This window comes from Dunckerocampus dactyliophorus, chromosome 13 (genome assembly GCF_027744805.1).
Source record: "Dunckerocampus dactyliophorus isolate RoL2022-P2 chromosome 13, RoL_Ddac_1.1, whole genome shotgun sequence".
Classification (NCBI taxonomy): domain Eukaryota; kingdom Metazoa; phylum Chordata; class Actinopteri; order Syngnathiformes; family Syngnathidae; genus Dunckerocampus; species Dunckerocampus dactyliophorus.
In genome coordinates this window covers 4497971-4513258 of record NC_072831.1, presented here as the reverse complement: position 1 = coordinate 4513258, position 15288 = coordinate 4497971, and the positions used below count along the sequence as shown (strand labels likewise).

Sequence of the window (15288 nt, the reverse complement as noted above, 5' to 3'; positions counted from 1 at the left end):
ACATGTACAGTAACTTAGCAGCTAAGCTATTTACAACAACAGGGCAGCAAAGCACGCTGGGGAAGGAGGAAGCCCTGCTGTCAAAACCATATACGTAGACGATGCTTAACTGCGCCGGACGTCAGCACCGCCGTCATATTGGATGTGGCAAGGCTACGCTGTAAGTGAATACAAGGAAATGTACTTCATAAAACGCCTTTCTACAAAGAAATTTAAGTTAATGCCTCTCGTTGATACATTTGCATACGCACTAAACAGGTAGGCACCAAAAACAATGTATTTGATCTTCTCAGATGGCTAAGATAAGACTTTATTGATCCAAAACAGTAGTAATTCACATTACATAAGCAATAGAGCACAAAGTAGTGCCGAAAAATGATATATATATATATATAGTAGTTTTAATGCAATAAAATAAAAATATGAAATAATCGAGGAAAAGGCTTCTTGAGACGTCATCTGTACTTCTGTGAAGAAGGTGTCGGACGTTTCGCTCCTCATCCGAAGAGCTTCGTCAGCGAACTAATAAGTGCTGGTAGCCTAGGCCTTAAATACAGTAAGAGTGGGCGGAGTTGGTGTGCCAACACCCTCCTCCTATTGGCCTGGGCCGAGTAGTGGTATAATTCTATCCTCTTATTAACACCTCCGATAAAAGGGAAGTGTCGCTCCCTGAATTGGGTATGAACGACTCTGATACTGGCTAGTTAGAATCTATTGTTCTGGCTCGGCCCTGGCTTCACCTCATTTGCAAGACTAAGAGCTGTGGGTTTTGGTCTCAGTAACCTGCTGAACACAGGGTCCAAATTAAACCTAAAACCACCATTCCGATTCAATGATGGGTTCTGTTGTTTGACAAAAATAGCTTCCTTTACTCCTCTTTCAAACCATCTGTTTTCTTTGGCCAAAATCTTTACCTCGCTGTCCTCAAAAGAGTGATTGGTAGCTTTAAGGTGTCTATTCCAGGGTGCTGGAGAGAAGGGTACGACCGTTAATCAAAACTCGGCTACGGGAGGTGCAATGCGGTTTTTGTCCTGGTCGCGGAACACTGGACCAGCTCTACACCCTTGCAAGGGTACTGGAGGGTACTTGGGAGTTTGCCCAACCGGTCTACATGTGCTTTGTGGACCTGGAAAAGCCATTCGACCGTGTTCCTCGCGTTGTCCTGTGGGCGGGTGCTCCGGGAGGATGGGATTGGTGGGGTGCTACTACGTGCCATTCGGTCCTTGTACAACCAGAGCAGGAGCCCGGTTCACATTGCCAGCAGTGAGTCAAGCCTGTTGACTCGGTGAACGTTGGCCTCCGCCAAGGCTGCCCTTTGTCACCGATTCTGTTCATAATTTTCATGGACAGAATTTCTAGGCGCAGCCAAGGTGTCGAGGGAGTCCAGCTCGGGGGCCTTATGATCTCATCTCTGCTTTTTGCAGACAATGTGGTCCTGATGGCCTCATCGGGCTGTGACCTGCAGCGTTTACTGGGACGGTTTGCATCTGAGTGTGAAGCTTCTGGTATGAGACTCAGCACCTCCAAATCTGAGGCCATGGTTCTCAGTCGGAAAGGCTGGATTGCTCCCTCTGGGTTGGGAATGAGGTCCTGCCCCAGGTGGAGGAGTTCAAGTATCTCGGGGTCTTGTTCACGACTGAGGGAAGGTTGGAGCGTGAGGTCGATAGGTGGATCGGCGCAGAGTCTGCAGTAATGCGGTCGCTGTACCGGACCATCGTGGTGAAGAGAGAGCTGAACCGGAAGGCAAAGCTCTCAATTTACCGTTTGATCTATGTTCCCACCCTCACCTATGGTCATGAGCTTTGGGTCATGACCGAAAGAACGAGATCGCAGATACAAGCGGAGTTTTCTTCGTAGGGTGGCGGGACTCACCCTAAGAGATGAGGAGCTCAGTCATCCTGGAGGAGCTCAGAGTAGAGCCGCTGCTCCTTCACATCGAGAGCAGCCAGCTGAGGTGGCTCGGGCATCTAGTCCGGATGCCTCCCGGACGCCTCCCTAGTGAGGTGTTTCCGGCATGCCCAACCAGGAGAAGGCCCCGGGGAAGACCTAGTACACGCTGGAGGGATTATGTCTCACAGCTGGCCTGGGAACGCCTTGGTGTCCTCCCGGTGGAGCTGGACGAGGTGGTCGGGGACCGGGAAGTCTGGGCTTCCCTACTAAGACTGCTGCCCCCAAGACCCGGACCCGGATAAGCGGAGGAAAATGGAATGGAATGGAACATATGTAATACATTATTTATCTACTCAGAGACGGATAGAGTAGCCAACAAAACAATTGTACTCATTTGAGAGTATTGTTAATTTAGAACAAGAAACTCAAGAAAAAAGATATGTGATGTTACACATATCGGTATTGGTTGATATCGGAATCGGGAATTGAGAGTTGGACAATATCGGCATATCGGTTTTCGGCAAAAAATCCAATATTGGACATCCCTACTTTTGAGGTTTGAAAAATTGCAAGAATTTACATTTTGCACTGTTGGATCTTAAGGAGGTTCCGAGTTGAGTTTCAAAATGCAAAAATAATAAATGGGAGTGAGAGAAAAACATTTTTGAGTAAGAAATTTGTTGCAAACAAGCGTTAAAGTGAAATAGGCTGCTCATCAGCTGATGGCAAAAATGTGGATTCAATGTCATTTCCGGTCAGGTGTTCACACTGTCGTGATCTCTTGATGGCAAAGCAAAAAAGTGTTCTGTCTTTGAATGTGGTAGGATTGCTGAGCTGCATTAGCAAGGCCTCTCGCAGTGCGCCGTGGCTGCTGAGGTTCTACACAGTAGGACAGTCATTTCAAAGATCCTGAGGGTTAGAACAAAACAGTCACGTGGTAGATCCAAAAAAATGTCACTGGCCTGATCCTCGGCCTAAATGAAGGTTGTTACTGGTGCAGAGAGTGCAGTCTAATCACCATCAGACAGCATCTGCGATGTAAGGGTTTTAAGAAGAAAAAACCTCTTCCACGGCCTCGTCTCCTTCAACGCTACAAAATTGCCCGTTTTGAATTTGCGCGAGAGCACCAAACACGGGACGCCGAAAGGTGGAAGAAAGTTTCATTCTCTGATGAGAAAAAAATTAACCTTGATGGTCCTGATGCATGGTTACTGGCATCACAAGGAGATCCCATCTGAGATGTTTTCCACACAGCACAGTGGAGTGGGCGCCATTATGATCTGTGGTGCTTTTTCCTTCAATGTTAACAATGGAGCTTCAGGTTGTGCAGGGGCGTCAAACGGCAGCTGGCTATGTGGAGATGTTGCAGGTGGCATCCCTCATGACTGAAGGCTGTGCGGTAATGACTGGCTTTTCCAACATCCCTGGTCCAAATCCAATTGAGAACATTTGGGGATGGATGGCAAGGGTCGTTTACACAAATGGACATCAGTTCCAAACAGTGGATGCCCGCCGTGAAGCCATCTTCACCACCTGGAGCAACATTCCCACTAGCCTCCTGAAAACACTGGCATCATGCATGCTAAACCCATTTTTCAGCGGATGAACAAGAATGCCGCTGCTACTCGTTACCGAGTTTTTTTTTTAAATCTTTATTTTCGGGTTCTTTTGAGCTGTGTCTTGAACTTTTGATCAGTTGATGAACAGCCTATTTCACTTTCATGCTTGTTTGCAATAAATTGCTTACTCAAAATCTTTTTGTCTCTCTCCCATTTCTTAATTACTATTTCAAACATTACAACACCGTTGTCGACGGTGAAATAAGGTGCATTGTTGTGCACTGATGTCTATATCAACCACTACTACGCAGGAAGCTAAATAGCTAGTCAACAAGAGTTTGAATCAAATCGAACTTAATGCAATCCAAAGTGCGATATATAGTTAAAAACAATGCCCCAGTATCCCCCTCCACGATACCCCCGTACCCCATCAACACACACATACACATACTGTACGTATATATTGAGGAAACACAACCACAGTTATGACACTACCAGAGTTGTGGTTTCTCACCCTCAGGAAAACACTGCCCCTAGCATTTTGGTAGAGAACTGCAAGTCACAAGCTCAGCCCTCAGCCTTAATCTCAAGAAACATCACTCAACGGCACACGCCACTGCAAAGAAATATAGGGAAGCATATTTGAAGCTTTTCCACAAAAGTAACACAATAATTACTTTCCCTGCTAACTAATTCAATTTATGAAGGAGTAACTAATGACATTTGCAAAGTAATTTGCCCAACACTGGTAAACATCTTTTTCAGATTGCCAATCCCGAATAAATGATTTCCGGTTTTAAAATTGGGAGCCGTGGCATACGCTGGCATCAGTCCCAATATTACCCTAGCGCAATATGAAGCGGTTATTGCACATGCTCAATGCTCACATGGCAAAGGATTGTGGGGACTTATTTGGGTTCGGCATGGTGTGGAACAGAAGGGAGAAAGGTTTAAATTGGTGGGGTTAGGAAGAAACAAATGTAATGATGTCCTTTAACAATAAAGAAAAAGACTTATCCAAAATAAGTAGGATTTTTCTCAGAATCTACAAGGTCTACATGGATGTGTTTGATGGTTGCTGGAAATATAAAAATGGATGTCTTTGCTACTGGGTAAGAGCAAATGAAGTTTTAGCGGTAGCGGAATATATATGTGTATGTTTCAAGAAAAAATAGCATCTCAGTTTTGTGATCTCTTGTGATTCTCCTAAAATTTTCTCATTAGTATACGATATATATGACTTCCTTTTTGTAAAATTGCAGCTGTTTTTTTCTTTTTTCCCCCCCACAGTGGTGTGAAAAAGTGTTTGCCCCCTTCCCGAGTTCTTATTTTTTTTGCATGTTTGTCACACTTAAAATGTTTCAGATCACCGAACCAATTTAAATTTTAGTCCGTGGCAACACAAAATGCAGTTTTTAAATGAAACTTTTTATTATTAAGGGGGAAAAATATCCAAACCTACACGGCCCTTAACAAAGATGAATTGAGATCTCTCAGTGTGGAAAATGTTATAAAGCCATTTCTAAAGCTTTGGGACTCCAGCAAACCACAGTGAGAGCCATTACCCACAAATCGCTAAAACATGGAATTATGACTTTATTCCCATATTTTGACTTTATTCTCATAATATTATAACTTTTTCCACAACCTAATTTCACCAGAATTACAACTTTATTGATGGTTTTGTTTGTTTCTCATATTGTGTTTTTGTTCTTGTAAAATTAAGACTCTTTCTCATTAGATTTTAAATTTTTTCTCTAAATATTCTGACTTCATTCTTGTTGAATTACTGCAGATTTTTCCATTTTTGCATTTTTTTTGTGCGCAAAAAACGCCACATGCCACAAATGGCCCCCGGGCTGCATGTTGGACACACCTGGGCCCAATGTCAACCTTGCTGATTTTTGATCAAAAAACACATTTCTTAGATGTTTTTTCCATATGAAAATTGACAATTTTTACCCCCCAAAAACATTGCTAATTTATGAATTTGTGATAATACAGGTCAAACATACAGCATACGTGTACCACTGTTTAAACGTCCACAATTTTTACATGTTTATGTCTTCATGATTCACCGATAATTGCGTCATATAATGTTTTCTCATTAAGCGTAGAGATTTTGCACTTTCTTCGCCCGCCCTTGAACACACCATATTTTCTGGAAGACGCAAAAGATAGTTTGGCGATGTTAGCTCTAGTTTTGGCAGTCAATCTGGTTAATATAAAAGTTAATATATGATGGTAAGTCCTGACTGGAATTAGAACAGGCAAACTGTGTGGATTACATAGAAACGCCTTTTCTAGCGTAATAGCCTTTAGCGCTAACCTGACGACCAGTCTAAAGGCTACACTGTGACTCCAATTCCACGTGTTCATGGTTCTTACATTGTCATTAGTGGTGAGTACCTATTCTTTTATCCTGCAATGTTTTTAATGTGTGACGCTTAAACCTGGATTGAATCGCGACAGTCACTTTTACTGCACATTCTGACCTGACATCAGCGTTGACCTAGCAGGGGAATTTGGAGGTGGGGGGGCCGCAAGCCGTGTGTCAAAAATAGACAAATGAAAATCAGATTTTATGCATGTGGCAATTTTCACTCTTCGCGGGTGGTCATAGTCGCTGCAAAACGCGGGTATCAACTGTATCCATGATACTGTAGATGCTGGTCTCCGACTGTTTACTTCTTTTTGTCACTTTCGTGTTTGCGGATTGATTTGTCTTCTGTTTTCCTAAACTATGTTGTGTTTCGCCTTAGCTGATGCCAGGGTGTAAGTACCGGAAAGCTAATTATTTTCAACGGGTATCTGAAAAACTGTGTGTCTGTACAAATGTTCATATGCAGTATGTATAGAAACGAAAAGTTTTCATCAGCGTATGACGCAAAACAAACAAAAAATTGTAACATAAACACAAGCATTTTGTGTGAAAAAATCTATATGCTTGCTTTGTTTTGGCGTCATGACGTTATAATAGTGGGAAAATGCTAAACAGTAGGTTTGGGCGATATGGACCTTAGCATGTATCAAGATACATTTTTGGGATGTATCAAGATTTGACAATATAATCAAATTCAGTAGAGTCTTGTATATCAAGCTACAAACCTTAACCCATATAATGAAATACTCTTGTCTCAATTTGTAAAACACATGTGTTGATTTACTGGTAACAAACCTTGAAATACAACAAGCACATTTAGTGTCTACCAAACTACATCAGTGCAAAGTATTCAGCATTCAAATACAGTTTAGGGTAGGGTCACACTTTACGATAAGGTACACAAAATTAGTAGTTAATGAGGAACGAAACCTACCTAACTCCAACCCTAACCACTACTCATTAGTTACTCATTAGTTCTTCAGTAACTACTCTAAATTTATGCGCTTTACTTCCTCAGTAACTACATATTAGTTCCTCATTAGTTCTTCATTAGTTCCTTAGTAACTAGCCTAAATTTATGTGCCTTAGTCATTAGTTCCTCATTAGTTCCTCATTAGTTCCTTAGTAACTAGTCTAAATTTATGTGCCTTAGTCATTAGTTCCTCATTAGTTCTTCATTAGTTCCTTACTAACTAGTCTAAATTTATGTGCCTTAGTCATTAGTTCCTCATTAGTTCTTCATTAGTTCCTTAGTAACTAGTCTAAATTTATGTGCCTTAGTCATTAGTTCCTTATGAGTTCATTACTTCTGCATTAGTTCCTCAGTAACTACTGTATTTTAGTGTACCTGATTGTAAAGTGTGACCCAGTTTAGTAGCAACTGCACATTGCAACACAGTAAAACAGCTACATATGTATAAATACATTACATGATAATAAATATCTAATATTTCTATGGATATAATATATATATATAAATATACCTCCCCATCTTCCCTTCTCCTCCGCCTTCAGCCATGCTCAAATACAGTGCGCTGTGGCGCGCAGTCGCAGGAAACACACGTCATCAGCTATCATTTATACCGAACCCTACTAAAGAGGAACATTCTTATTGCTTGTTAACGCAAACATGTCTGTTAAAGACAATATCAACTTTAATCTGAATATTGTGTGCATGGAAACGTAGTCACTGTCCTTGATGTCCTTTGATAGCAAGTACTTGCTTTTGACATGTATTATTCATAATGACTTACAATAATCAAAGCAAACAATCTGACTATTGTGTTTGCTTTATGCAGTACCTAAAGACAGCATCTGGAGTGTCTACTAGAGAATCTACTTGTGAACCTTTGAAGTCATCACTCAACTCAGTCACATATCGACTTGGTAGAATATGCACACTCTGGATTCATAACAGGCTACAAATATTTTGACTTTTGTCTTACCCGGTTGCCTTTGAGTCCTTGTGGTCCTGCTAAACCCTGAAAGGAGAAACAAGCAATAAATAAGCCCAACAACTGAAATATCCAAAGTAGCAGGATATTTCTATTAGTTTGTTGTTTCTCGTATTATTATTACTTTGAAGAAATAACATATTTCTTCTGTAATATTTCAATTCTACGCACGGTGGCCTAATGGTTAGCCTGTTGGCCACACAGTCAGGAGATCGGCAAGATCTGGGTTCGAATCTCCGTTGAGTTTACATGTTCTCCCCGTGCGTGGGTACTCCGGTTTCCTCCCGCATTCCAAAAAAAATCGGCGACTCTATGTTGTCCATGAATGTGAGTGTGAATGGTTGTTTGAATATATAAACATATATGAATAATAGTATTGTTTTGCCTAAAACAGATATAATCAAGTCTGCTCTCATGGATGACTAAGGAAATTACACAATATTCACATCTGAGAGGCTGACATCAGATAATATTTACTTTTTAAAATCAAAAAACAATTACTGTAATTTGTTGTTGTACTGTTTTATACAGTGATGCAGCAAATGGCCGCGCTCTAATCTTGCGACGTCTTGTATCCTTCAAAACAGAGCTTAATGCAACACGCTCATCATGGAAAACACACGAAGAAATGCATAGTATGCAGCTTTCAGTTTAAATTCGATCGATCTAGCAACTTTTGCCGGTGGATCCTGACAGTGTGGAGCAGTGTCAAAAAAATCCACTATCACCAACGCGTTTCGAAAGGCTGGACTACTGTGTGATGAAGAGGACTGCACAAGCTCAAGGGCTAATTTGCCTCGAGATGAAAGTGACACTGAGCAACAACAAAAGAAAGCGTGAGAGACAACGACGGAGGAATTGTGAGGCTGTTCCACAGGTGTATATTCAGGTGTGCTCAATAGTCTGGAAGTTACAGTAATTGAATACCAAAATTGATTATTTGGATAATCGTTTAATGCGTTTTATTTAGTAAAGCAGAAAGAAAGAAGACTTACGGGGATGCCTTGCGAGCCGATTGGTCCTGGTACTCCTGTGTCTCCCTTCTCACCCTGCAACAGAAAAACAGAAAAACATCAAAAGTCTACCCTCCACTGGAATGCAAATCTTAAATACAGTGTAACCTTGGTTAGCATGGTTAACATCTGAAATTCACGTCAACCTTTTGCCTCGGTTTGCATACATTTTCCATTTAACGTACAATATGGTGCGTGTCTTGTCGTGTTATTGTCGTAATTTCCGGTGTATAAGACGCACTGGTGTTTCAGCCGCACCCACTTAATTTACAGAAAAACTGATTGGTACATGGGCCGCACGGTGGCCTAGTGGTTAGCATGTTGGCCACACAGTCACAGTCTGGAGATCGGGAAAACCTGGCTTCGATTCTCTTGGGCATTTCTGTGTGGAGTTTGCATGTTCTCCCCGTGTGTACGTGGGTTTTCTCCGGGTACTCCGGTTTCCTCACACATTCCAAAATGTTAGGTTAATAGTCCATAGGTATGAATGTGAGTGTTTGTCTATATGTGCCCTGCGATTGGCTGGCGACCAGTCGAGGGTGTACCCCGCGTGTCGCCCAGAGTGTGCTGGGATAGGCTCCAGCATACCCCGGCGACCCTAATGAGGAGAAGCGGGATAGAAAATGGATGAATGGATGGTTTGTACTTATATAAGCCGCACCGGACTATAAGCCGCACATGGCCATGTTATAAAATGGCATATTGTGGCAAGTCTGTGAGGACCAGGTAGCTTTTTATTTGACAGGAGCCAATATTTAAAAACTCACGACGAGGTCATCAACCCATTGGAAATCGCAGGTGGTCATTACTCAATAGAACAGTCTGACTCAGGGTGTCATCTTTCAAGGAATGCTAAATTCATTACACAGCAAATAACGCTCAAAAGGTAGCTAGGAAATATACAAGTACCAATCCGAGTTTAAAAAACAACAACTAGTTCAACGTTTTGCCATAATGCATTGTGTTCAAGCAAAATATTCATTGGCGCCTGCCAGGGCGCTGCAATGATGTCAGCCTCCCACTAGGCTCCTCTGGCTCCCTCTGGTCAACAGAGGCAGCATTGCAGTGCCATTCATCCATTCATGCCTTTTCTATGCCGCTTGTCTTCCAATGAAAAGCTTTATTCAGATAATGCAAATGCATTATGAGAAAATGTAAAAAAATGTCATTTTTTCATTACCAAGTCACTGATAGTTTGTACTGGCTTCTGCCAAAAAAAGAGCTACCGTTTCCTCATTGAATCGCGAGCGGCACAGTATTTAAACGATTAGTAGTAGTTCTGAAGTACAGGAGATGTCACAAGATTAGAACTTAGCCATAGATTAGCCGCACCGCTGCATAACCCGATTCAAACTTTAAGCATAAAGTATTGTCTTATACACCGGAAATTACGGTAATTGCGTCATTCCAACTGTGTTAATATATTTTTATCACAAAACGTCCTAGTTTGCATCCTATTAGCTTGCTAATACATGGACACAAGAAGCAGAAGTCAACTGTATCGCCCGTCTGTGATGTCATCAGCGCTTGACTCTTCTTTGACAAGTTATGCAACAAAAATATTGACACAAAACATTTACACAAAACACACAATTATAGTTTTACGTGCATAAAACAATTCTGAATGCAAATAAATGATGAATGAAATGGATAAATTAACATTTAAGGTTAATGTTCCCAAAGACACAATGTGCCAGCGAGAGCAGACATTGCCTAACTCACGGCAAAACCCCAAGGTGGCGTCCATGTTGTTGGTTTCCTGTATGTAAAACTATCATTGTAAAACTATAAAAACGTGTTTTGTGTAAACATTTTTGACTTTCTGGAACGGACTAATTGAATTTACATTATTCCTTATGGAAAAAACTGATTATGTAAGAGTATGTTTCGGTTACAGTCGGACCTTCAGGAACGGATTCATGACGCTATCAAGGTTCCACTGTACGGTGGAGTCCATTTAGGTCGACATCCTTCGGGTTGGCTGACTCACGTGAGTTAGTGACGAGGGATTGGCTGACGGGGATAACCCAGACTAGCATTGCCTGAACATGTACTTGTGACTGTCCAGAGATATAAGGAGAATGGCTGATAATACAGGATTTTTGTTTGGTGACGTGGTTTCTTCCATTTGTGTAAAATGGGAATGGGTGCATTTTGTTGTTGCAAAAAGGGAGATGATAGAACGGATGAGAAGTAGAACTTTGGTCCTACATCGACAAAACCGACAGCCGCCCCTCACCAAATTGCGGTTTGAATTTCGCGGCTTCACTCTATCACAGTTTCTCAAAAATATGTTAATCAATAAAACATGCTGTTTCGTGGTTGAATACGGCCTATGAATTGTCACAAATATGCGTTTTTGCATAAATTAAGCATTTTCAACATAAAAATGTCTATTTGAATAAAATACAAATACAGTGTTCCCTCGCTCCATCGTGGTCCACTTAGTGCAGACTCGCACTTTTTAGTGCAATTTTAGTGCTTTTTGTTTGTTTTTGTTTTTTTACGTGGCATATGGACGCTGTTACAGGCCAAGCCTGGCCGTTTAAGAAGAATTGTATGGTGGGAAGTTGAGCGTTGTAGTTTTCTGCTTAGCACAAGGTGGTGTCTCTCTCTATTTGGTCTGCGCCGCCATAATCTTCTGCATCCTGATTGGCTGTGGAACATTGTCAATCAATCTCCTTTGTGCACGCCCTGCCGAGTCTCCTGTTGTGGCATGCTAGCAAACAGCTTGCAGTCTTTGTATGTTTGCTACTTTGTCCCCGACAAAACGTTTGTTTTGCACCCAAACTGCAGAGAAAGTCAGCCGTCGCACAAAAAGTTGAACTTCTGGACATGCTAATGGGCAGGAGACTTTGCAGCTGTAGGGCGCGATTATGGAATAAATGAATCTTTGGTTCATGGAGGACGACGAGGAGGAATATGTTTTAACATGGATACAAAAACGCTACAGCGGAACGGTGCCAGGACGAAGAGGCACGATCAGAGGAGTGAAATTCGTGTGAGTCACTTAATCATTTCTTGTGTCCAACCTAGTTGGTTGATCATTAAAATTCAAACGAAATTTGATCTTTGAACGTTTAAACAAGAGATCAATGTGAGAAAAAGTGAATGCCTGTCTGAGAAAAGTGTATAAAGTGTATGGTGGGGGGTTTTACAGCCTTAAAACATATATAATCATTGTAAAAAAATAAACTTGGCTACTTCACGGATTTCTTATTGCGGGATATTTTGGGATCCTTTCCTGTATAAGGCATTCAGAAGGCGCATTCAAAGACGCTGTAAATGCTATGTAGTATTCAACACTGGTTGCTAGGTGTCACTAATGTTAGTGTAAAGTTCCGTGAGACAAGCACCAGACTTGATCGCCGGAACGACAGGCTTTTATCGCAGTTTTGAATGATTTCACAACAAGCAACATTAATCCCGAATAAAAATCTCTAATAAAATCACGGGCTACTGTTGCGGCCGTAATCTATCCCAAGCTAAAACTCAACTCTGAACCCCCGTCGTCACTTCCTATCAGCCCGCCACTCTGCTCCTCTCACGCCGCAAAACCTTTATTGCAACACACATGAGCACAAGTCTTATTCATGCCTTAAATGGCTTATTTACTCTTATTATGATTACTATATTGGGTAATAGGAGTGTAAAGGATAGTGTATAGTGTTGTTAGTTCATGGCTAGAGGGCTCTAATAATGTTTAAAAACTAATTTAGAAGGTTGTAAACAGGTTTTCCATGCTCTGACAAAAATATTCCATTTATAAAAAAGGAATACTACTGAAATTCACTTATCACAGTCAGGTTTGGAAGTACAGGTAAATAACATCCATAAACGATATACAACAGACAAACAGAAAATTGAAATGAACTCACCCTCTCTCCCTTTGGTCCTGCTGGCCCTGGTACACCTGCTGGTCCTATCAGACCCTTAAAACAGGAGAACGATGATAAGTACAGGGCAGCAGATATGAACCATACATGGAAACGTCCAATCAGTACATCAACAAGCTTTCCACTGCAGTGTTTTAAAATACTTGCATGTAAAGTGCCTTTGAGATAAATTCTGATTAAATCTTAATCACTCATTACACATAATACTCAAAGCTTGTTGAACTACTGCCTTGGCGGTTTAGAAGTAGGGGAAATGAATCACTTGTCAACAGTTGACAGCTGACTGCGGAATGTATTGGAGAGGAAGAGCTGGTGTCATTCATTCGGCGCGTGTATTGTATGGAATGTGTTCAAAAAGAAGTGTATGGCATGCAGCATGAGCATCTCCGCATGCTCGTCTTCTCAGAAGTGCCATTTTTGCAATCTGCGGCTGGCGCAGAGGCACTGGGCAGGAGACGGAATCAAGGTTTACACGGTCAAATAGTCTCAAACATGAGGCGTCTTCAAATTGGAAAGCAACACTGGGCAACCTTAGTACTACTAGAAGAAGTAAAAGTATTCACAGTGCTTCACTTTGTCCACTTTTTTTGGTGGATGGATTCATTTTTTTCCCTCAAAATTCTACACACAATACCCCATAATGACAATATGAAAAATGTTTTGGGGTACTTTTGCCAAGTTATTAAAAAAAAAAACAAAAAAAAACATGTACATAAGTTTTCACAGCCTTTGCCATTAAGCCGAAAGTTGAGGTCGGGCGCATCTTCTTGACCTCAGACGGGATATACGCGGGAAGTTCCTACACAGAAGTTATCGTTCACTCCAACACGTTCTCGATAGTTATCGTCCTGTTCTGGATGAACTTCTGTTGTTTGTTGTATAATTTTTATAGTATGCCCACTGTGTTGAAGGCTTTTGCTGGATACTCGAAAAGACGGAGTAAGCTTGGTAAGTGTAAGTGTTAATTCGTAACTGGCTTGGTTATGATGACAAGAGGACTCGATTTATTTTCTTATCTCTCCTGTCATAACACTTTTGCAGAGCTGCTGGAGATGTGAATTTGTTTTGGAGATAAACAAAGTATCTACTGCATCTATCTGATGGGCTAGCTAGGCCGCTAATGTGCAATCTGTTGTAGCTTGCAACAATAAATCCAACGGGTCGTCTTTGATTGTAGCATCACTACGAATGTTAGAATGATAATATAACAACAATCGCTGTCACTCGCCTTCAGCTCTGTGCAGTGTGCATAGAGCTGTCAGTGGCTATCATTGCCAGTAAAAGATATCATACTCATCACAACACAATATCAATATCAGTGGATGTTATAATTGTGTTATTGTTGGGAATATGTCACTTTCTTTGCGTGCGTTTATGGCTGTTTGTTTGCTAGAAAACATGGATCACTGTCACTCATCTTTCTTGCCTACTGTATCTTGCAGTCGCTCAGTCAGTTTCAGTTAGTAAATCCTTTTTTTTTTGTTTTACTAGAACTATTTTATGAATTTTAGAATTATAGTATGGGGTTTTATGCCAGGGCTAGATAAGCAGTCATCGCTGCTCACTAGTCTTGTATTTTGCAGTGTGCACGGACTGTCAGTGTCAATTACTGACAGCCAAAAAAATATACTTGTGGCCAATTTTCTGTGTGTATTATTCCATACTTGTCACAACACAATATCAGTGAATGTTATTATTGTGGTATTGTTGTGAACAATAAAACCAAAAACCAAAACTGTTTTATTAAGTGAGTACTTTCATTTTGTTATTGTTTTTGTCAAACTTTGTTTTGGTGTCATGAGCACTTTAAGGCAGAACAACACAATGAGTCGTCTAATAGTAATCATAGTGAGAAAAAAAACACAAAGACGTTTCTTTAAAATGTAGGATCATTGTGTGTGTGTGTGTGTGTGTGTGTGTGTGTGTGCATGAAAAAAAATGTCCCAAATAATTGTGATCTGAATTCTAAGCATTTTTTTCCAGAATTATGCAGTCCTAGTATTACGTACATGGGGTTTCTTAGTTTGTTTATGTTTAAAAGATCTGCAAACATGTTTTTTCTTGTTGTCATTATGGGGTGTTGTGTGTAGAAGTTTACATTTTGGAACAAGGCCGTAAAATGTGGAAAAACTGAAGCGCTACAACCTGACGGGATCATTTATTGTTTGTAGCACTCACAGGTTATTAGTGAGTCACTGTTCATGGTATACTGTTAACCTTTTAAACCACGGGCTTGAGAGGCTTGCTCTGGAAAGTGAAAGTTAAGCATGGGTGAGAGAGACTTGCTAGAACTGGTGTGTCTGTTTACTATCTTCTCCTCTCAGTACCTTTGCATGTGTTATCTGTACTGTAAGTGTTGTGCAACTCCAGTTGTGCTATGCGACTGGCGGGTGTCATGAGAGCATTCATATTAGACTGAACCTAAAAGTATAACAATAATATCTAACAGTATCAAAGACTTAGATATTAAAATGTACATATCTCTGCTACTGGGTGAAAGTAAATGAAGCGAGTTTTAGCAGCAGAGTGATGATACTTAGTTAGTCATTGGAATGACTAACTGTTAACTTTCAAATGCTGCTAAGTTTACTG

At 40.9% G+C, this 15288-nt stretch overlaps 1 protein-coding gene across 1 annotated transcript in view; it reads right to left on the bottom strand.

Annotated features, from left to right (window-relative positions):
- col13a1 (collagen, type XIII, alpha 1) overlaps positions 1 to 15288 on the bottom strand; it is a 96609-nt gene that overhangs the window by 14865 nt on the left and 66456 nt on the right. Inside the window, exons 35-37 of the mRNA XM_054795901.1 lie at positions 12679 to 12732; positions 8783 to 8836; positions 7779 to 7814 (exon numbers count right to left, since the gene is read on the bottom strand). Coding sequence (XP_054651876.1) covers positions 7779 to 7814; positions 8783 to 8836; positions 12679 to 12732 — 144 coding nt within the window. The remainder of the gene's footprint in view (positions 1 to 7778; positions 7815 to 8782; positions 8837 to 12678; positions 12733 to 15288) is intronic.